The 25113-nt window shown below is 34.5% G+C and overlaps 1 protein-coding gene across 1 annotated transcript in view; it reads right to left on the bottom strand.

Annotated features, from left to right (window-relative positions):
• The window catches only part of KLHL1 (kelch like family member 1), a 252037-nt gene that overhangs the window by 48839 nt on the left and 178085 nt on the right, over positions 1-25113 (bottom strand). The window contains exon 7 of the mRNA XM_037528954.2: positions 7348-7572. Within this exon, the coding sequence (XP_037384851.1) occupies positions 7348-7572 (225 nt within the window). The remainder of the gene's footprint in view (positions 1-7347; positions 7573-25113) is intronic.

Here is a 25113-nt window from a genome sequence, read left to right as displayed (position 1 = left end):
AAGGTGATCTTGCATTCTGACACTAGAATACTTGTTCTTCTTGAGAAACTCCTTTTTTCCCCAATCACAGGTTTGAGAGAGTAGGTTTTGAAAATGCACAGTCTTACTGAGATTAGCAGAACGAATAATGTCTGAAGGTGCTGTTTTCTCCCTTCATATTTAAGTTGATACTTTGAGGGGACAATTAAGTATAATAAGCTGAAAACTTTATCCATTTTTTATTATTTGAAGTACAAATTTCAGGAACTGTTAAGCTTGATTAACTCTCTCCCAAGTATTTTGCACAAGACTTCATAATTTCAAAAATGATTCATATTCATTATTATCATTAGGTTTTTATCATTTAACCTTGAATTATTTGTAATCAGGAAATGGAGACTCATAGTTAAATATTCAAATCATGTAAATATAAGTGGTAGATTCAATACTCACAGTCAGAATCTTCTGAATCCAGATACAAGTTCTCAATCTACAGTTACTCTGTGGTTGAATCAATTGAATATTGTTATATTGACACTGGTGCCAGCTGTTTTATCACCTTCTATAAATTTGTATTCTCTGCTGTCCATAAAATTTTCAAGGTGGGAAAGGGGCGGAGCAACATGGCGGCGAGGAGACGCTGAGAGTAAGATCTCCCATTAAAAAAAGTGAATAGGGAGGAAAAGCGGCAGGTCCCAGTGAGAACTGGGACACAGAAGATAAACGGGTGACGCCAGCGAACTGCCCGAAGAAGAAAGTGGCCATAAAGAGGACCAGAAGGGAGGGAAGCGCAGACCCTGCTCCCCTCCCCCGCCCACAGAGGCGGCACTCTCCGACCGGCAGAGAGGAAAACAACAAACCAAAACGCCCACAAGAACAACGACGCAGCAAGCGGGACTGTGCGTGGAAAGGAACTATTGCAGCCACCACACCCGTGAACGGGAGCTGAGGCGAACCCTGCAGGATCCGCCGCGGCGGTGAGCGAACGGCTCCGGGCGCCATTAGAGAAAACAAAGACCCCGGGAGACGCGCACACAGCCCGGGCTGCCGGTAAGCTGCGCGCGGAAACGCGGCGCGCTCGGCGCTTGAAAAGCAAGTGCAGACCGGATCGCGGCTGCCCAGGTCCCCGCGCCTGCGACCTAGGCTTGCGGGGAGACGACCTAGGCTTGCGGGGAGACGCGCGGAGGTCCTCACTGAGGTGAAGGTCCCTCCCTGAGTGAGCAGGAACCAGGCGCCCAGGCACGGGAGCTGTGCAAAAGGCGCCATTCCCGCGCCACTGAACTGGGCTACAGCCCGCGTCCTGGAACTGAGGGCTTTGAACTGAGACCCGGGGCACGAAAATTCGGGGCGTGGTTCTCCACGACGGTGGGGCACAAGGCAGACACAGCACCCAAAGCTGTTGAGGTTACCCTACCATTCCCGCTCTGTCTCTGTCCCACGGGGTGGGGGGAGGCGAAAAAACAGCCCCCCAAGGACAATAGGAGAGATCTCTGGCGCCACCTAGCGACCAGGAAAAAAAAAGTCACTAACACCCATAAAACAGGAACATTTCTTAAGACTGCTTGAAAAGGGCAGAAGGTTTCTGGAGGACCCAGTGGCCAGCTGGGAAGTTATCCACGCCAGGCCCTTCCGACCAGCAGTCTGAGCCCACAGAGGGAGCAGGCACCCACGTCCGGGCAGACCGGGTGCGCAGAAGAGTGTGCCTGAAACCGGAGGCGCAGGGACTGCATCCCGCTTCGCCATTTGAGAACAGGGACATTTCTTCAGTAAAAACTGCCTAAAACCAGCAGAAAGCTCCCCAGAAGACAGAGATGGCTCCTGGAAGAGCCAGAGGGGAGCGGAGAAGTTCACCAAGATGTCAGTCAGTCCGAGCAACACAGTGTCCCAACGCATACGACAAATTAGAAAACAGACAGTAGGGAGTAAGAGAACCACACGCAACCTAAAACTCCTCAGGAAAGAAGCACACCACAAAAAGAAAACCACTCCCAGATTGCAACGACAGCAACTTGGAAGAACTTCTGAGCCTTCCAGAAAGAGAATTTAAAATTGCCATGATTAAAAAAGTGATAGATCAGAAGAAGGAAATTGAGTCCCTAAAGAGGGAAGTAAGAGAAATGCAGGAGATCAAAGAATTAATGGAGGAACTAAAGAACTCTGGGAAAAGCAATGAAAGCAGAATAGATGAAATGGAAGAACGAATAAGTAATCTTGAGACACAGAAATAAAAAGAACCAAAACAGAAAAGGAAAGAGAAGTACGAAGGAAAAAGAATGAAGAAAGACTTCGGGAAACTATCTGACTCCATGAGGAAAGGAAATATAAGAGTTATAGGAATTCCAGAAGGAGAGAGAGAGATGTAGGAACAGAGAAAATATTCATGGATATAATTGAAGAGAACTTCCCAAATGAGAAGAAGGAGCTGAAAATTGATATACAAAAGCAAGAAGAACACCAAACTTCCACGACGAAAGGAAAAACACAGCAAGACACATAATAGTAAAGCTCCCAAGAATCCAGGACAAGGAAAAAAATAATGAAGCTGACAAGAGGGAAGAAACAGATAACATTCAAAGGAAACCAATCAGGCTGACATCAGACTTCTCTGAAGAAACACTACGGGCAAGGAGAGAGTGGAGGACATAGTCAACAGACTCCAAGAAAACAGATGCCAACCAAGAATACTCTATCCCGCAAAGCTCTCTTTCCTCCATGAAGAAAGAATATGACCTTCCCAGACAAAGAGAAACTCCGGAATTTCATTGCGACTAAACCCCCACTCCAAAAAATACTACAAGGAATCCTAAAGCCAGAACCTCAGAGGACGAATAACAACGAAAGAAGACAAAAAAAAAAAATTATAAAAGAATAAATAAATAAAATCAAAGGAAAGACAAACATAATGGCAAATACAGATGCTAACATATCAATATTAACTCTAAATGTAAATGGACTAAACTCTTCAATAAAAAGACACAGAGTTGCAGCCTGGATTAAGAAACAAAACCCAACCTTTTGCTGTCTCCAGGAAACACATTTAGCTACAAAAGATAAAAATAGGCTCAAAGTCAAAGGATGGAAAACAATCCTACAAGCAAATGGGCCAAAAAAGAAAGCAGGAACAGCTATACTTATATCAGATAAAACAGACTTCAAACTCAAAAAAATAAAAAGAGACCCCAATGGTCACTACATTATGATAAGGGGACAATACTTCAAGAAGAAATAACACTCATTAACATATACTCACCAAACGAAAGAGCACCAAAATATATCAGACAACTGTTTCCTCTCTGAAAACAGACATCAGAGAAAAACACATATGTAGTGGAGACTTCAACACACCACTATCAACAATGGATAGATCAACAAGACAAAAAAAAGTAAAGAAACTAAAGCTCTAAATAAGGACCTAGAGCATTTGGGCTTAACAGACATCTATAGAACACTAAACCCAAAAAAACGGAGTACACATTTTTCTCAAGCGCACACGGATCATTCTCCAGGATCGATCACATACTGGGGCACAAGACAAACATCAACAGATACACCAAGATTGAAATCATACCAACCATCTTTTCTGACCACGAAAGCATCAAACTAGAAATAAATATAAAAGAAGGCAAGGAACTATCCTACCTCATGGAGATTAAAGCCACACTACTGGAAGACCACTGGACTAACGAGGAGATCAAAGAAGAAATTAAAAAATTCTTTGAATTGAATGACAAGGAGGACACCAATATCCGAATGTATGGGATGCAGCAAAAGCAGTAATAAGAGGAAAATATTAGGCAATAGAAGCTCACATCAAAAACAAGAAAGAACTCAAAGAAACAACCTAATCTCGAAGCTCAAAGATCTAGAAAAAGAACAACAAAAAAACCCCAGAACCAGTAGAAGAAAAGAAATAATAAAACAAAGCAGAAATAAATGAAATTGAAACTAAAAAAACAATCCAAAAGATCAATGAAACCAAGAGCTGGTTCTTTGAAAAAATAAATAAAATAGACAAAACCCTAGCCAGGCTCACAAAGGAAAAAAGGGAGAAAGCACAAATACACAGAATCATAAATGAAAGAGGAGAAATCACAACGGACACAGCAGAAATCAAAGAATAATCAGTAACTACTATGAACAGTTATATGGAAACAAGTTCAACAATCTAGAGGAGATGGACAAATTCCTACAACTCTACAATCACCCAAAGCTAGATAAGAAGAAATAGAACACCTAAACAGACCAATTACAAGCAGCGAAATTGAAATGGTAATTAAACCTCCCCAAAAACAAAGCCCAGGACCTGATGGATTTACAAATGAATTCTACCAAACATTCAGAGACGAATTAGTGCCTATCCTTCACAAACTCTTCCAAAAAATTGAGAAGGAAGGGACAATACCAAACACGTTCTATGAAGCCAATATTACACTAATACCAAAACGAATAAGGACAACACAAAAAAGGAAAACTATAGGCCAATCTCCCTAATGAACACTGATGCAAAAATCCTCAATAAAATTTTAGCTATCAGAATCCAACAATGTATCCATAAGATAATTCACCACGACCAAGTTGATTCATTCCAGGGGCACAAGGATGTTTAACATCCGAAAATCAATCAACGTTATCCAACACATCAACAAAAAGAAATATAAAAACCATATGATAATATCAATAGATGCTGAGAAAGCTTTCGACAAAGTGCAACACCCATTCATGATAAAAGCCCTTGAAATTCTTGGGATACAAGGAACATACCTCAACATCATAAAGGCCATCTATGACAAGCCAACAGCCAGTATCATTCTCAATGGTGAAAAGCTGAAAGCAATTCCATTAAGATCTGGAACAAGACAAGGATGTCCACTCTCACCACTGCTTTTCAATATAATACTGGAAGTCCTAGCCAGAGCAATAAGACAAGAAAAGACATCCAAGGAATCCAAATAGGAAAAGAAGAAGTCAAACTATCACTATTTGCAGATGATATGATAATATACATAGAGAACCCAAAATCTCCACAGAAAAACTAATTCAACTCATCAATCAATTCAGTAAAGTGGCAGGATACAAAATCAACACGCAAAAGTCAGTAGCCTTCCTATACACAAACAATAAATCTGAAGAAGAAGAAATCAAAAAAACCACCCCTTTTATTATCGAAACAAAAAAAATCAAATATTGGGAATAAATCTAACAAAAGAGGTAAAGGACCTATACAAAGAAAACTATAAAACACTGTTAAAAGAAAATAGAAGAAGACACAAAGAAATGGAAAGACATCCCCTGCTCATGGATTGGAAGAATAACATTATTAAAATGGCCATCCTACCAAAAGCAATATACAGATTCAATGCTATTCCAATCAAAATCTCAATGGCATTCTTCAAAGAAATAGAACAATTATTGATGAAATTCATATGGAATCACCAAAAACCCGAATAGCCAAAGCTCTACTGAAAAAAAAAGAAGGAAATGGAGGCATCACACTCCCAGACTTCAAACTATACTACAAAGCCATAATCATCAAAACTGCATGGTATTGGAACAAGAACAGACATACAGACCAATGGAATCGAATAGAAAATCCAGAAATAAACCCACAGATTTATGGTCAACTAATCTTTGACAAAGGAGCAAAGACTATGCATTGGAGCAAAGAAAGTTTGTTCAATAAATGGTGCTGGAAAACTGGGTCGCTACATGCAAAAGAATGAAGCTTGACCACTACCTCACACCATACACAAAAATCAACTCAAAATGGATTAAAGAACTAGACATAAGACCTGAAACCATAAAATACATAGAAGGAAATATAGGCGAAACACTACGGATTTGCACATCAAAGACATCTTTACAGACACATCACCCAAAGCAGTGATAGTGAAGAGAAAGATAAACAGCTGGGACTACATCAAATTAAAGAGCTTCTGCACAGCAAAAGAGACAATAACAAAAACAAAGAGAAACCCCACCAACTGGGAGAACATTTTTGCACCCAACACTAATGATAAAGGACTGATCACAAAAATCTGCAAAGAGCTGATGAGACTCAGCAACAACAAAGAAAATAATCCAGTCAAAAAATGGGCAGAAGAGCTAAAAAGAAACTTCTCTGAAGAGGAAATGCAAATGGCCAACAGACATATGAAAAAATGTTCAACATCACTTGTAATCAGGGAAATGCAAATCAAAACTACCATGAGATACCATCTCACACCAGTGAGAATGGCACATATTAAAAAACTAGCAACAACAAATGTTGGCGAGGATGTGGAGAAAAGGAACTCTTGTGCACTGTTGGTGGGAGTGCAAACTGGTCCAACCACTATGGAGAGCTGTGTGGAGATTTCTGGACCTACTAAACATAGAGCTTCCATATGATCCAGCAATTCCACTCCTAGGTATTTACCCAAAGGACACAGAAACATCAATTCCAAAGAGCACCTGCACTCCCTATGTTTATAGCAGCACTGTTTACAATAGCTAAGCTTGGAAACAACCCAAATGCCCAAAAATAGATGACTGGATCAAGAAGTGGTACATATATACCATGGAATATTACTCAGCATTCAAAAAAGATAAACACATGCAATTTGCAGCAACATGGATGGCACTGGAAGGGATCATGCTCAGCGAAATAAGCCAAAAAGAAAAAGAAAAATACCGGATGGTCTCACTCATAGCAGGAATCTAGAAAACTTAAATAAGGACCAGGAAAATGAATATAAGAAAGTGAAAATCAAAATCAACAAAAAACTATGAACCAGAGACACTTTTTGGGGGTGGGGCGGGAGGGGAAGGATTGGGGTCAGAATGGGGCGTTTGCAATTGTATGGGGGAATATAAAATAAAATTTAATATTTAAAAAAAAAAAGAAATAAAAGGAAAGGAAATTTCAAAAAAAAAAAAAAAAATTTTCAAGGTGGAATCAATTATGTTCTTAGATACTCTCAGACTTTTCTAATCAGTAATGAGAAAGTGAGTGGCCTTAATTAAGGTTTCCTCTATCCACATTAACTGTTTCATCCTCTGAAAACATTACTCTGGTCTCTCCATGATATTCCTGTTTTTTGTTTCTTGTCTTTTTTTTCAGACTCAATTTTACAGATTGCATGAATGTCATATTGTGAAAACTGTGATGAGAGCTTGAGGTCTACTCATTTTGTTATCGTTTGCATCTCAATAGTTTGATGCATTGATCAACACAAGGAATGGTTAAAACTTAAAATATATGCACCAAATGAACTCACAATTTACATACATTTCCTGATAATTGATGGGAGCAGCTCTCCATTTTAACATACATTTCATTATCAATAAACATGTTTCTAAAATGAACATGAATAAACTAAGAACACTTACCTAGACCGTGTCTATGTGTTGACATTGGCGGTAACACAGTCCAAGTCTTGGTTTTGGGATTGTAACATTCAACAGTGTTCAGTGTCTTTAAGCCATCTCGACCTCCAATTACAAAGAGTTTGTCATCAATAACAGCCACACCAAACTGCAATCTCCTGCCATTCATCATCCCAGCTTGGATCCACAGATTTGTTCTCAGGTCATATTTCTCTATGGTTGTAGCTCCTGATAAAACATAAAATCAAATAGTCATGATTTACTACTAATGCAACATATTACCTGCTCAAGGCAGAGCACACACTAGGATGTGAAAACAATCTTGTCATATTCATTTTTCTCAAACAGAACATGGCAGATAAACAAAGGGAGTTGCAATTCAACTATTTCCTTTTCTTTCCATGGCAGACACTTTAATGACCTAAATAGAGACAAATGTTCAGTTTGTTTGAATTACCTAATAGTCTTATGGTAAATTATCAGTTCAATAGATTGCTGGAAAGGAAATAATTCTGACAGTAGATTTTATAATTTCATTCTATCACTCTTAGCAATTATAAATACATACATATGTGTGTGTATAATCCTATCATGACAATTATGAGCTTTTTAAAAAAAATTAAGCTCTGTATGTTACTGGTATGATTCTAAAAATAAAACTAATTTAATATTTTTACCATTTTTCTCTTTAAGTTTGTTTTTCAAAATAATAGATTTTAAAGTCAAACTTAAAATATATAAACCAATGTATGCTTTGCCTTTTTTAACTTGCTTTTTGAAAATGTATCTGTGGAATAGATGTTAGAGAAAAATAATGATCTATCTTCATCGATCATATTACAATCTAAATAAATTAGCTATCTTTCTCAAAAATGCTATATATAAATTCAAGAAATACAATAAATTAACTAATAAAGTAGAAATTGAAAGTACAAACTAAATTTTATATGATTCACTGGATTCAGTTAAATAACTTACATTGAAAATGTCTTCCTTAAGTTCACAAATGTTTACATGATAAAAGTTAACAAATACTGAGATTACTTCAGTGTTTGATCATATCTTCATTTTCACTTCAACCTCAGTGAGTAACTATTCCTACAATGTAGAAGTCAACATTCTAATGTACTTTTACTTAAGCACCGAAAGATATTTTTACTTGTAATATAATAAAAGGTTGAAAACTAGGGAAAATCACTTTTTGGGGACTCATTCACTCTTTAGAATTTAAGCAGCAATGAACTAAGCAATATAAACATAGGCAGGAGAATTTTTGTTAATTGAAGTAAAAATAATATATAAGTTATGCTCAATTTTTATTCAAAGGTAATAAGCAGTAATACTAAAGAAACTGAGTTAGATGTAGTAAATCCTTTTTATATTAAATATGAGTAAATTTCCATACAACTATGGAATATAAATTATTATAAAGCTACTATTGTTATCATTACAATAAATTATCGTTACAATGGAATTTAATGATATTAAAATAATTTGATGTTTAGTAGTAGGAGATATTACTGAAGCAAATATGCTATAGGGAAAGCAATAGGAATTGATACTTATACATGCTATTTTGACATCATAGATGGCAGAACTTACTCCATTATTTGCAATTCAAATAGCAACTTTACTTTTCTTGAAGATGGAACAGGAAAAATTAAGTTTTCTGAACTGACAAAATAGATGTTACAAAATCTCCTATAAAGGAGATCAAGCTCTTTTATTCAACTCTCCAGAAAGACCCTCAGGTCTTCTCACAAAGCCTTTTTACTACAAGTTTAATGCAATATTCATAAGCTCAGTTACTCGACTTCCAAGACTTTTTACAAATCCTCAATTAAAATGATCTTGGGCAGCTAAAATCAGCAAGAACTGACAGTGAGAGAATAACCAGGAAAAAAAATACATTAATTGAACTCAACTAGAACAATCATTTTGTGTTTGTGTGTGCTAAAACATTAAAATTAGGAAATGGAGGAAGTTAAATTTTCACTTGTAACCTTCTATTTTAAATATTTAACCATAAATGTCTTAGCTCTATAATTAAAATACTAATTCACTATTTTTTAAAAGCAGCTTCTGGTGCTGGTATTAAAAGAAAGAGACATCTTAGATGGCTTAAGAGTGCCCAAAATTAAAGTTAATATGTCCACCATTATTACTTAGCTCCTTTCTTTGCAACAAAATACTCAAATATTAAAATAACTATAGCAGAAGAACATGCATATTAAACATAATTACAAGTTTATGAATTTTCTTAATAAATGTTCATTTGACATTTTCACATTAAATATGTTTTATATTATTAAAATATCCAATATTCTGATACCCACTTTCCATATAATATTTTTCAGAGGTTTTCTAATCTTTATTGAAAATATGGGTGCCAGTGACTGAAAGGAAAAATAGTTACCATGACAATTGTGTTCTAATTCTAGTATTACCAAAGGGACAGCAGAAATACAACTCAGTGAAATGTCTTTTCAGATGTGTAGTAAAAGAAAGTGAGGTCCCATTGATCCGCCTAACCTACAAACTCTTGGAGAATATAATTATGCCTTTTCTAAATGAGCACCCACTCTTTGAAATATATATATTAATTAGAGGCTTTTGCGATCTACTGATGTTTACTAAGTGCCACAGTAAATGATAATATACTGATTGCTACTTTATCTCTATTTGTTTTTTTATTTCTTATTCTCTATGAGGCTCTATCATAGAAGTAATTTAAGAGAACCCTTGCATTCAAGGCACAAATATACATTTACTCTCCTTCGGGTCTGCAAAAGAAAACTTAATTTAGAGAAAGGATGTACTTATTATTTGCTACACATTCACCAGAAAGAGCAATGAAAAAGAATGTACTGAGTACTAAAAATTTATGGCATGGTGACTATTTAGTCATCATGCATTATTGTATAAATCTTCATTCACTTAAAAATCTTCAGAAAGTACATTAATGTGGGCAAATATTCTGATTACTAAAAGGCAAAGTAAAGTGATTAAGACTAAGTTAGGAATAATTTGAACTATAATCTATTAAGTTCCTGTGACCCAGTTCCAGTGTGTGTGTGTGTGTGTGTGTGTGTGTGTGTGTGTGTGTGTGTGCGCGCGAGCTTGTGTGTGTAGTAGGGGTAGGTTTCCTCACACATCAACAAACAATGATCTAATCACTAACTGATCTTCCTAAAATTGAATTCAATTCTGACACTATCTACCTGGAGATAGCATCAGGTTCAAGATTAAGGGCTTAGTTTTTTAAGATTGCCACCTCTTCCACTTCAGATACTGTTTGAAAGGCTAAATAATTACCTTTGCCTTGACCATCTGACTGTAAACTCAGAGGTTCCCACAAGCCTCTCTGCAACCTTGATCAATATGCTACAGCCACTCACAGAACTCAGAGAAACATTTTTCTTGTTTGATTGCCAGTGCATTATTAAAGGATACGTAAAGTACACAGATGAACATTCAGATGGAAGTGATACTTAGGTCAAGGATGGGAAAGTAGCCTCTAGACTCCATGCTCTGCTCTAATGTGCCAGTCTCCCCAGATCTCCTAAATGCTCTCCTCACCCTATGTGTGTATATGTGTGTTTGTGTTTTATGGACTCTTCATTACATATTATGATTGATTAAATCTGTGGCAATTCAAGATTGAATCAATTTCCAGTCCTTCTTTCTATTTGAAGGTTGAGGAGGGGTTTACTAGAAGCTCTAAACTCCTAATCACCTGATTGGTTCCCCTTAGGTTCCATAAAAACTTTAGAACTCCCATCACAGGGAATCCCAAGGGTTTTAAGAACTGTGTGCCAGGAATGGGTCAAAGATCAAATATATAATAATAATACAAATTAAAAAAAAAACCTGCAAATTTTAATCTTGGTGCATCCTCAAAATAAATATTAGAAATGACTATAGTCAAGACAATCATGAATAGTTGTTTCTTTCAGTGAAGATAGGCTATGAAAGGCAACTTCATTGACAGATGATTCACTTTTCACCTTGCAGAGGCAAATTTTACTCTTCATTAAGGAACCTAGTTTTCAGGATCTGAATGACTCTTGTCTAAGAACTCACTGGGAAGGATATAAGCAACGAGACTTTAACAACAAGGAGCTTTCCTGATTCTAAAATTGTTAAGGAAGCAGACATTTTTACTTTTCTTAGTTCTTCCTCTGAGAACCTAATGGAAGTATGATTCTCCTCTAAAATATCTTCAAGTAAACCAGTAAATAGATATATATTCTAAAGGACGGTACTTTGTGATTGAAAATCAAACAGGGTTTGACTGACATGATGTTATTTGTTGTTTTGAGTTGTTTCTATATCTTTGTGCAAACTGATAACCTTGAATTGGCGGTGTCCAATGATATACTTCAAGTTCAAAGAAAAAGTAGTGAAGTGGAACGGAAGTGACTGAATGGAGTTACTGAGGCAGTACTTAAAGGGCAAAGATGAAAGAATAAGCTTCCTTTTTTTTTTTATATATATTTTGTTTCTTCAGAAAAAGTTAGAGTATTTTAAAGTTATTTCAGCTTAATTAGAAATGCTCAGGTTTCTCTGGCACAGAGTTGTAAATGAATCATTCTCTTAAAGCCATGTGATTACTATTGAACTAAATGCTCAGTTGTGGGATTGGAATTTAAAAAGCTCTTCCTTAAAAGTTCTTGATATTGCAGCTTGTCCAGTTCAAGATAAGAATGTAAAAATCAGGTCAAGATGGTTAATTCCACCTATTTCACTTTCTATCTCAGCCTTTCAACAATACTGATAATGATGTAGAATGATGAGGAAAAATCAAGATAAAATGATCCTTCAAATACAAAGAGAAAAATACCAGAAGATTATCTCTAAAATTAGAGAATTTCTTAATTTTAAACATATGAAAATTCAAGGCACATTTAAATATTAAAATTCCATAACATATGCTCTATTATAAAATTATTCAATAAAAATCTCAAAGAAATTAAGTTTTAATTTTACATTTAAGAATTAAAGCTTTTCTCTCCTTTGTATATATAGATATTATATATATATTTTTTTTAAAAGATTTATTTATTTTTATACAAGAACCAGGGTATAGGCCAGATGTGCGGGAGGGTGAGAGAATTCACCCTCTGTTCCCACCTGCACCACCAGGGAGGTCCTCCTTTATATTTTTTCATAACTATGTTATTATTTGCCATATTAAGAAAATTTACTTTGAGTTCATATGAGATACAGAAGTATTTGATCAGACTTGAATAAAATTCATTAAAGTATATTCAATAATATCAACAAGGAGGAAAAGCAAATATGTATACATAATATGGTTTTAATTCTCCTTGTCCTGTCTAGTATATTCTCTAGGGCAAGAGTCACCACTTACTGTGGACTTGACATGCCACCAGTTATATAAGGGAAGTTTTTAACCAACTGGACTCCATTTATTATTCACAGTTATGTATAAGTTGATAAGCAGAACAATGTAATGATGCCATAATTATTATCTCAGTTTTACATCAAAGAATATCACTTGCAAAGTTTCTCAGTTTTTAATTCTTTGCTTACTTTCTTTGGAGCAAAATGACCTCATAAATGCTTTCATCCAAATCAGAGGGCCTGCTGCTCTCTGCTTGCCTGCTGCCCTACTATAAGGAGAAAAAGACTGTGTCTACAAGAATGATTTGCAATAGTCATCAACCTCATACCCTAACATTCTAACACTATTTCTCAGTATTCAGCAGCATAATTACACAGTTTTTCTACAATTACAAACAATTATTGCTAACATTGTTCTGATATGTATGATTACAGTTACCACAGTTTAGTTAAATAACACTAGCCTCCCAACAACAGGTTTCAAATTGTAGTTACCACAATATATTAATTGTCATTGCATAAAGTATGAACTTTGCCACTATTTCTTCAGAACACAAATACTGCTTAAATAACAAATGCGCATTAGGACCAGTCGCTAAATATATCACTTCTTCAAATTCTGTAACTGATTGGTCTTTGATCATATGTTATTGAGCTCATGCACCAGCTTTAGGTTGCATTTTTATCGCCTATTAAATCCACCATCATTTTCAAAAAAAAAAAAAAAAATATTTGGATAATGGAAAGAGGAAATTGGTGAAAAAAAGATGTAAGTGGAATATGAAAAGAAACATGGTAATTCTGGAAGTGAAATAGCAGTGAACCACACTTCCATGTCAAATTGATTGAGGTTGCTACAGGCGATTTAACCCCAATCCTATAATTACACTACTAGGCCTCCTATGCAAGATTCATACGATTTGATGTGCTCTCAGTAATTCAAAGAATGTTCTTAGGCAGATAAGCAGGTAAAACAGGAGTTTGGATTTGGTAGGACACTCTTAACATGCACATAGACTCTGCCCACCCTGGCTGCCATTGCCTAGAATTGTGTTAAGGGAATATGATATTTGGAATCACAAATTTCCTAGAAATAGTGTATTGGGATTGATTTTCTTCTATAGTTGAGGTTGAAAAACCTTTTTCTACAAAGGGATGGATAGTAAAAAATATAGTCTTGTGGGTCCCCTTATGTGTCTCTTTGTTACAACCATATGGTCATTGCAGAGTAGAAGTAGCTATATACAATAGGTAAGCAAATGAGAGGTACATTACAATAGTATGGACATTAAAAAATAAACTTCACAGATGCACATAATGCATATAATGAATATTTTCTCTATGAAATTCCTCATTTGATTTATTTTTATAATATAAAAAACAAAAAGCTCACAAAATAGATAATGGGCTCGATTTGACCTGTGAGCCATAATTTGCTAACCACTGCTCTTCTAAGGCCAAAAAAATATAATATCTGGCGAAAATTGCACTTAGAAAATGCTTATTGGTTATAGTAAGTTAAATAAGTCTTCATTGTAGAAAGACACTGACAGAATTTCAGATAATAATTGGTATATCAGATTTAATTTTTCAGACTTCCCTTTGAATTAAACCTTTATAAAATAGCAACACTGTTCCTTCATCTTGTATACCCCAACCACCTTTCTATTTCTCTGTTACTAGTTATTACATGGCTATTTTATACTAACTTATATGCATTTTTAATAGTCTTTTGAATATAGTTTAGGCTAGAAAAGTCCAGGGAGACTTGACATTTAGTTTATAGTCACTAAGAACAGTGATAGAAATTAGTCAGTACTCAATAAAAATTTGTTGAAGAATAAACTAATCCAAAAAAGTGAGCTTATGACCTAGGAACCCAAGAAATATTGAGGAACAATTCATAAGAGGGTTACAATTATAATCCAATTTCGTGATTAATGCTTTGTAATTGGGACATTGATGTAAAAATTCCACAAAATCTATTATTTCCTAATTTGGGAGAAATAAAGCAATGTTAACTCAGTTATCAAAAAGTCACATTTCTATTTGAAATGTAAGTAGCTATTTAAAATAACTTTAATGATTATAATTTCTCAGGCAGACAAATATATAAAACCATTAGTCATTTCTGCCCCTGCTCCAGAATTAGATCTTGGAAATGGTCACCTGTAGAGGTTCCTATAAAGAAGCCACTTAAAAAAGAAATTATAATTATATGTAATGCTTTCAACTAGAACCTTAAATGACAAAAGTCCAAATAAATATTAAGAATACTATAACAGGGCCTCCCCGGTGGTGCAGCAGTTAAGCGCTGGGTTGCAAGCTGCCCACAGCCTCTGCAGTGCTGTTTTGAACCCTGGCCACCTGGTGAGGGTCCTACATGGCATGTAGACCTCTCCTGCTGCCCTCTGCTCCCCTCAGCAGTGTGCTTTGTCAGTCGGCCTGCTCTGCTCTCCATTATGACTCTGGTGAATTCTCTCGCCCTCCTGCACTTCTGACTGTATAACCAGTGCTTATATAAATAAATAAATAAATAAATCTTAAAAAAAAAAAGAGTACTATAACATACGAAAACCATTTGTTTATATAATTGCAATACAGTACACCTCATTTAGTTACCTATATAATACAGAATAGTAAATGCCCTTAAAATTCTTATAAAATCAAATTAATAGTGATTTATTGAAATCATATAGCACATAAAATTTAGAAAATAATGTATAATATGGAGAATTAAATATATATTTACAAATCAGATACAATAAAGCTTAAGTTTTTGTAAGTGAACTTATGTTATTCATAAGCTTCCTTTCAAAAGGATCTTCATCTAGAATTAAAAAGGCATAGTACTAAAGCCTTTCTTCTTGGCTAGATTTGTTTTGTGGATCATAAAATCCCCAACTTTCTATGATTAAAGGCTTAAGTATGAACAAAAATAGCCAGCCAAAAATAATTACAATTCAAAATACTACTCTCACTAGCATTTATTAATCAGCATTCAATTAAGTTTTTTTTTTTAAAGATTTATTTTTATTTATTTATACAAGCACTGTGTACAGTCAGAAGCGCGGGAGGGTGAGAGAATTCACCAGAGCCAGAGCGGGGAGTAGAGCAGGCAGAAGGACCCAAGTACACTGCTGAGGGGAGCAGCGGGCGGCAGGAGAGGTCTGCGCGCCATGCGGGACCCTCCTCTGGTGGCCGGGGAGCAGCCGGGGATCGAACCGGTGCTGCAGAGGCTGCGGGCAGCTTTGCAACCCAGCGCTCAACCGCTGCACCACAGGGGAGGCCCGCAATTAAGTTTTTAACATATGTCCTTGTCCTGATATTTCTCACAGTGTTTAAAGAGATATATAATATTCTTATTACCATTATTTGTGAATAATGGTATTTGGAATATCGGGAATATTTCATTTTCTTGCCAAATATTAAAAGGTGCACATAGCTATAATTGTTTCAATTTTTCTACAATGAGTAAGTGCCACGTACCAAAAGTATTTTACGTTGATGTGTGGTGAGGAATTAGACCGAAGTATCTGTACATAAGCCAAAAGTCAAAAAATAATAAAAAGTGTTTTTAAATGATTACTTTCATTTCTAACAAAACACCTGTACATACACCTAAAGTAATGAAATAAAAATTGTTTTTTTATACTCACATTTCTAATAAATGCATATTAATATGGACTGAGATCAATATATGCGTAGTCGTATTTTCAAAAGTTTAAAACCAGTATGAAAACATTTTTGCTTTAGTATTTTGCTGTAGATACAAAATGGAATACTTAGTTTTCTTTTATATAATTTGTTTTTCTATAAAATAAAAACTAATTAAATGTACAACTATGATCCCCACATGACAATGATACTGGGGCTTTCTGACGTAAATGCATTTTCAGTTCTTCAGTCTCTTGCTTACTCCAGAGAAATGAGATTGTCACTAGCATCATCATTGAAATTATTATCCTCTCTTGGTGGGAACAGTTGGATTTCTTGAGCAATATGTGTAGTTAACATAACTCCAGTGTAACGGAGTAAATTAAATGTGCCCCCCCCTTGGTATTTATTCATGAATTTTGCTCTCACAGTTAAATTGTTTTATGGTGGGTATATCATAATGTGCATAGATAATTATCTACAGGTATATGTTTGAATTCCTGAACCACATTAGCACTGCATACATGCCCTGAGAATCTTTAAAAGTCAGGTATCAAGACTACTTGAGTGTGGAACACCTTACATAAATTATTTGAAAATGTTGACATTAAATAAAAATGCTCTAAAAATCAAAGAGTATTTTATATACATAAGAAATGCCAAACAGACCAGGTTGTCATCCAGCATGTGAAACATTATGTTAAGTAGAAAAATAACTACAAAAAAAAATAGGTTTAGTAATAATTAACAATAGTGAAAACTGTCTTTTACAATGGTTTAGTTCTATATTTTTATAGCTTTCTAAAGGAATTGTTTTTTATTATGTTTTCCAGGCATATCTTTTATAAGCTGTGTGTCTAATAACAGTTTAGCTATCTCTTGAAAGTTCCAAGGCCAAAAAAACTTATATGTAACAATTTACAGAACTTTTTTTATAATAGCCCAAACAGGAATTATCAACAGGTAAATGGATAAACAAATTACTATTAATCAATTAAAAGGGATGAACTATTGATATTTAAAATATTGGTGAGTCACCAAAATGTTATACTAATTTACAAAAACTTAAAGGGCAGAAAATATGTGATTGCATTTATATGAAATTCAAGATTAGGAAACATTAAAATTAAAAATATTTACAGGAGTAGCTGTATTTGGAGATGTGGAACTTGGGATTGAAGAAGAAGGGGTACGAGGGAATTTCTAGAATAATATTAATGTTTTCTAGCTTGTTAAGGACTTTTAAAAACCAGTGAATATCAATAAACATCTTTAGGGCTCTGAGGTGTGTAAGGTGGAGAAGGGGCAGGTACAAAAGAAACTTAGGAATGGTGAAGAGAAAAAATAGACAGTGTAGCTGGGATTGCTAGCTGATAGCCCTCTTCTTTCTGGGCACACAATTACATGATCCATTCTAGCCTACCCAGTAGTTATAGCTGACAATATGATTGACTTCTAGCCAATGGAATATGAGCAGCAATGATGTAGGTCATTTCCAAGACTATAGCAAGCCTTCCAGTCAATATTTTACATCACATTTATTCCTCTACCAGCTTTTGTACATGAGCATGTACTCAATCAGTTGTTGAAAATGGCAGAAGCAGAATATGGAAGGAACTTATGTCCCTAAATTACCATTTGAAGAGGAGAAACTTACTGATCATTAATACCCATTATGTATATAACAGAAACAAGAAATGAATTGAGTTTAAAAAATTTTTGCACATCAATGTGTTAATATTACCTAAAAGTTCTAAAATATTGAAAAAATAGTTAATAACATGCATGTTCTGGTGTTTTACATAAAGTATATTTAACTGAATAGTTTTTAAATATTGATCAATGAATACAGAGATAATAAATGGATAAATATTTGATAAGGCAAATGTGGCATAAAAATGTTAACAAAATTTAGGTAGGTATATGGATATTCATTATAAGATTTTTTAATTTAGTTATATGTTCAAAATTTGTAATATTTTGGAAAAATAAATATGATTAAAAACAGGTTTTCAATATAACTGGGTTGGTATAATACATTTGGTAAACACAGAAAGCTATAGTATAGAAGAAGGAAAGGTAGGTTAAACTTTGGGAATATTAAAGTAGAGTTATACAAACAGAGAAAGGGGAGTAAAAGGAGATAAACATTGAAACATAAGCCAACATATATATATGGATAATACTGCAAATAGCACAGAGCTTCAAATCCAAGGAAGTGAGTACTTAAATTTAATAAAAATTAGAGTTAGCATATCAAGACTTTCATTATTTTATTTTAAAAGGATAAGTTTTTTCGGCAAAGGAGAAAGGAAAAAAGAGTTGCCTGCATAGTCACAGGAAAGCAGAGAGCTGCTGCTGCTGCTTTGCAAAGGGAAAGGTTTGTGAAAAGTACTGAAGACATTTTTACTGGAGAGAAAAATAGGAAAACCTACTGGTTAAATTTAGAAAGGCGAATGGCAAAGGATAGATGTTGTACTGATAAAGAATATTTGACTATACCTGGGTTGATAGGGACCTAATTATTTTTTTCCCATTATTTTGTATTGTGTTTTAATGACCATGGTAAAAGTCATGATAAATTGATTTGACAGTAGTGAGCTGAATGGGTGAGATTAGAGAGACAGGAGATAGGGAGATAATAATCTAGTTTATTTGTTTGTTGTAAGAAGAAATAAATCCATTTCAGAAACACATGCATTATTCTAGACTTGCAGACAGAATGTGACAGATTTAGTTTGCATTCTCTAGTGAAAAGAAATAAGGGGCTTAGATTTTCCTGGGAGACAGAAGCCCTTACAGGGAGAAGTTTACATAAATATGTAAAAAACAACTTCCACCCAGTATTAAGATTTCCTCCCATGAAATAAAATTCTTACCCAAAAGACATTATTTAGGATAACATATATAAATATTTTGAGAATTTGAAAGTCAAACTTTAAATAGAATATTGCCACTAACTGAATAATATACCTCAGAGGAAGCATCACTCAGTAAAAGATACTATGAATCTGTATTTGTCTTTTGCACCTTATCATTTGGGAATGATGGAATCTTTTTTATCAGTGACACATATCTTAAATATCTATGTCTAATCACAATTATATGTAAATTTAGAGATCTAATTCGTCTCAATTCATGAATTTCTTTGCATCCCATCTAGCAGGGCTCTGCAAGGGATTGCACCAAATTAAATGTTTTCATAGCCTGAAAGAGGATGGGGCAAAGTTATTAGCAAAAAAATAAATAAATAAATAAAGATAGACAAAACCACCTTCCTTTAAGGGAAGGCAGATCTATCTTTTCATGCAGATTATCTCACCAGGTCTAATCAAGAAACTTCAGAGTGATTAATTTAACATTACATTTTTGGGAGAGGTTAAAGTATCAATAGGTTTGGTAATAAGTCTTGGTGGAACCCCTTATGAATGACTCCATTCTGCTATTTCTTTTTTTGCTAGTGTGTGTTTATACAACAAACATGTTAAGAGTATCTTATTGATAATTTTGATTTTAACAGAAGTTAAAAAATGCCCTTAATTTGCACCATTATGTTTTTAGTCATAAATAGTGCATTATACTTTAAGGCTTATGCTTCATATACATTGCAATTTGTACAGTTTGGATAAACACTAAGGATAATCAAATAATTAGCAATTTAAATATAGCACATATTTACTGAAAATGTTCTGTAGATAATAAACATTTCTGAAATTAGAAAAGCAAAGTTCCTGTCTTCGAATTGCTTGTAATTCTTAAATAAGAATTAATTTATAGTAATAAAACAGAAATACCCATGAATGTATACTTGAGCTTGGAATATTTGCAAATTATTCCTCAGATCTAAGAAATGCATCAATTTTCATTTAGACTCAGGCATGAATTTGTATTATTACATTTGCTATCAGAAGTATGCAGGGAGATTTGATCAAATTGTTAGTGTATCATCACTACACTGTAAGTTCAAATTAGTTGCATGATATCATTTAATACTTTGAGGTATAATTATTTTCTCTGCTTTAGAGATGTAGAAATTGTATTTGAATATAGTATTAACAAATTTCTGAATATACTGAATTAATTTAACTATGTAAATGTCAGTGATCTGCATTGACATTTATAAATATGTATAAGTATGTATATACATGTAAAAAAATGAAGTTGCTATTAGTTTCATTCTAAACAAAATACCTACTTTCTAAAATGTATGGAACATAAAACAAGTGAAATAATCTATAGAGAAAAATTCAGAATGGAAAAGGAAAAGGAGGCTCTGTTTGAGAATAGAAAGCTGTTAAAGTGCACTCTCAGTATAGGAATCATCCTGGGCAGATTGCAACAATATTACTAATTTTTGCAAAAAAAAAAATTAGGAAAAAAATTCAAAGGCAAAACCAAATACTAAAAGAACAATGAGGTGAAATCTGGGAGAGAGCTAAAACGAATACAAATGCTGGCATGTCCTTGGGGCAAAAGTCCACAATGATGATAAAATCTGGATGCTCCATGTAGCCTGGGGCATTGAAGAGGGCTGACAGGGCTGGATCTTGGTTGTAGCCAGCTCATCCTCCATGGAGGAAGGCATCCCCAACTATTGTCCTTTCTTTTCTTCTCTCTCTAGGCACTAATTCAATTAAATTTCTTTCACGCTAAGAGTCTGCTTTGCCTTTGTGTGCATGGATGGCCAGGTCCTTTTAGAGTATGCAAGTGTGGGGTTCTTCTAGATACCCCACTATCACATGCTAACACTTTAACTATAAATCTTCACATATGATATACCTACAGTTAGAACTTACCAACACAATCAACCCCACCATCCCAATGATTTGCTAAACCAGTGCCTAATAATTACTTATGTTTCAGCTCAGTGGGCAAAAAAAAAGCATAACAAACAGTTTCTTTGTACTTTTTAAATGTTCTAAATATTGTATTCATTCCAGTTACAATTCTCTCCTTATAACATTCATCTTATTGATACATAATTTGCTTATTATTTATTTTTCCAGATTAATTTACAGGTACACAAGTTCTAAAGATAGAACCTGACACAAAATAGATGTGAAAAATTGTACATCATTATTGAAGACATGCATATGTGAATATATGAAGACCGGAAAGGAATAGATAATCTCTAAATTTCCTAATATCTATAAAGTATTTATTTTTCTGTAATAGTTTGTACTCATAGTTATCAATTCCATGAGATGTCATCTGAATCCCAATAATTATGAAGCTGAAAATGAATCCAATGGAATATTTACATAGCCTATTATAGGGGATAGTATAAATATGTCAGTAATTTCAAAAAAACACACTGAATACTGCATTTATATTTTATTATTTTTTTAAGATTTATTTTTATACAAAAGCTGGGGTACAGGCCAGAGGCACGGGAGTGTGAGAGGACCCACCAGAGGCAGAACAAGGAGCAGAATAGGCAAATGACAGAAATACACTGCTGTGGGCATGACAGGAGAGGCCTGCCGCGCCATGTGGGATCCTCACCAGCTGGGATCGAGCCCACACTACAGAGGCGGCATACAGCTTCAGAGAGCTGCATTCAACATGCTGTGCCATCGGGGAGGCCCTGTATTTTATTATTCTTAAACTAGTCAATCATGAAAAGTACATTCTAATTTTTGGCTATATTTTCTCTTTTGATTTTCCCCTTTTTTATATTTTCCTTCCCTTCTCCTTATGAACTTTGATGAAAAGAGAACACATTTTTAAGATAAAACCTTAATGTCTATTTATAGTTAACCCAACTTAATAAAGTATAGAAAACACTCTTTAAGCAGAAAAAGCAAGATTAAAATATAAAGGATTACCTAGAAAATGTCCTAGTTGCTCTTTAAATCCCTTGAATGCTGCATTTCTTTAAGTTTCTACTTTACCAAGAAAAATAAATTCTCAGAAGTTTGGTGTTAAGGGTTAGATTTTCATCTAAGCATATGGAATATTTGTAATGCCCAATTTCTATTGGGCTAAGTATGTGTTTAAAATTCTAAATGTTTTTGTATTTAATTTATTTTTTGCTTTATTGCTGATTTAATCAGGAACAAATTTTTAAACCTATTGTACACTACTTTTAAGCCTGTACTGAATAAATGTAACAATAACCAAATTCCTGATGTTATTCAATTCTAAAATGAGATTCAGAATCCCTAATAAAGTTCAATTTTTAATGAATCTTTAATCTCAAAAGACTATGGTAATGTTAGAGAAGTTCAAATGCTGGCAAGCATCTTGATTCAATAGATTCCATATTCTCTTATTCTTTTGTGCTATAATGTTTATATTTGAAGTCACCAAGTTTAAAAATTCAAATTAGTCATATTCAAATTTTTAATAGTGTTGTGATTTTTGTATTGATTTTAGTTTATTGCTCAATCCTAACCACCAGTTGGCTAAATTCAATGTTCTTTTATTTTTTTATTTGCTTTTTCATTTTTACATGCAGATTTGCAAGTAGAATTGATCTTGTATGCACATTCTGTAAATATAGTATTTTCTAAAAATAAAATGCAACTTACTGGACCTTAAAATTGATAAATGTATATAAAACTACTACTAATTTGTGAAATCTGAGACTTGAATGAATGTATTCATTGAATGTCACTGGAAGTTAGGATATTTACATTTACAGTAAAATTAACCTATTGCATTGTTCACAATAGAGTTTGCATGCTTTGGCTCCAAGAGGTGAAAAATAATGTTACATAGGGGGCCTCCCTGGTGGCACAAGGGTTTAGGATGCAACCTATGAAGCAATCCGCAGCCTCTGCAGCACGAGTTTGATCCCCGGCTGGTCAGGGAGCAACCCACATGGCACAGCAGACCTCTTCTGTCTCTCCCGCTGCTCCCCTCAGCAGTGTATTTCAGTCAATCGCCCATTCTGTTCCCCATGCTGTCTGGTGAAATCTCCCATCCACACACCTCTGTCCTGTGCCTCAGCTCTTCTATGCATAAATAAATAAATAATTAAATAATAAGGTTATATAGTGCATGGTATTTGATATTTATTACTCTCATATGGAACACATGGACTCAGGTTAATACAGGTACAACACAGAGATATCAGGGGTTCCATTTCAGACTACCACAATATAATGACTCAAAGGTTTTGATTTCCTAGTGTATATAAACCTTATGTTTACACTAGAGTAGATTTTATTTAGAATGTAGTATCATTGTCTAATATAAAAAGTACATAATTAAAAATTACTTTGCTAAAAATATGCTAACCATCAGCTGAGTCCTCTGTAAGTTGTACTTCTGGTGGATGGTGTTGTCTCCCTGTTGATGACTGTTGACTAAGTAGGGTGGTGGCTGTTGAAGCTTGGACTGTCTGTAGGAATTTCTTAAAATAAAACAACAATGAAATTTGCCAGGTCAATGGTCATTTCTTTTTTCAAAATATTATTTTGTTTCATAAAATGCTCTTTAATGGTATTTTATCTCAGTAGAACTTCTTTCAAAATTGGAGATAATCCTTTCTTACTGTCTCTGCTTTATCAACTTAATTTATGTAATTTAAGGTTTATAAATCGATTGTTGTCATTTCAGTGTTGTGAACAGCAACTTCACTAGGAATAGATTCCATCTCAAAAACCTACTCTCTTTTCTCATTCATAAAAAGCAACTCACTCCTCATTGTTAAAATACTATCATGAAATTGCAGCAAATCAGTCATATCTTCAGATTCCACTTCTAGTTTTGGTTCTCTTACTATTTCTGTAATGTCTGCAGTTACATCTTCCATTAAGTCTTGAACCCCTCAAAGCCTTCTATGAGGGTTGGAGTCCACTTATTCCAAACTTCTATTAATAATGCTATTTTGACTTCCTCTCATGAATCACACATGCTTTTAATGACATCTACAATTGCAAATGCTTTTCCAGAAGCTTTTCTATTTGCTTTGCCCACATCCACCAGAAGAATCACTTTTGGTCAGCTGTAACCTTTTGAAATGTTCTTCAATAACAAGACTTAAAGTCAGAATTATCCCTTGATTCATAAACTGCAGATTGGCTTTTGTGTTGGTAGGTTTTCTGTACATCTCCATAAGAGAGCTCTTAAATAACTGTTGCATTGTTGGAAATGAGCAAAAATATTTTGAAAGACATTTTTTTTCTGAACAGTGGGTTTCAATAGTGGACATAATATATTCTGTAAAGCATGTTGTAAGCAGAAGTGCTGTCATCAAGCCTTTGTTGCCGCATTTATACATCATAGGAGGAGTAGATTTTGCATAATTCTCAAGAGCCCTAGTAATAATTTAGCATTGACTTTAATTTAAAGTCAACGTCTGTATTAACCACTAACAGAGAGTCAAATTGTGAAGTCAAATTGTGTATGAAGACAATTTGAAGTCAAGCATTCACTTCTCTCTGGCCATGAACGTTCTAGAAGACATGTTCATCCAATATAAGACTATTTTGTCTACACTGATAACCCGTTGTCCAGTATAACCACCTTCATCAATGATCTTAGTCCTATATAACTTGCTGTTGCTTCGTCATAAGCACTTGCTTCTTCACTTTGCACTTCATGTTGTGGAGATGGCTTCTTTTCTAAAGCTTCGAAGTTTTCAAATTCCTCACTTCTCACAACCTTCATAGAATTCAAGAGTTATGGCTTTGGTTACCTTTGGCTTCCTTAAGCCAATGTTGCCACTAATTTGATCTATCCAGACCATGAAAAAATTTAATAAGACTGTTTCACTTTCTTATTATTCATACATTC

The sequence above is a fragment of the Talpa occidentalis genome, unplaced genomic scaffold (genome assembly GCF_014898055.3).
Source record: "Talpa occidentalis isolate TD23 unplaced genomic scaffold, MPIMG_talOcc4v2.1 talOcc4.5, whole genome shotgun sequence".
NCBI classification, from domain to species: Eukaryota; Metazoa; Chordata; class Mammalia; order Eulipotyphla; family Talpidae; genus Talpa; species Talpa occidentalis.
Note: the sequence above shows the minus strand (reverse complement) of the source record. Positions and strands in the feature narration are given on the sequence as shown.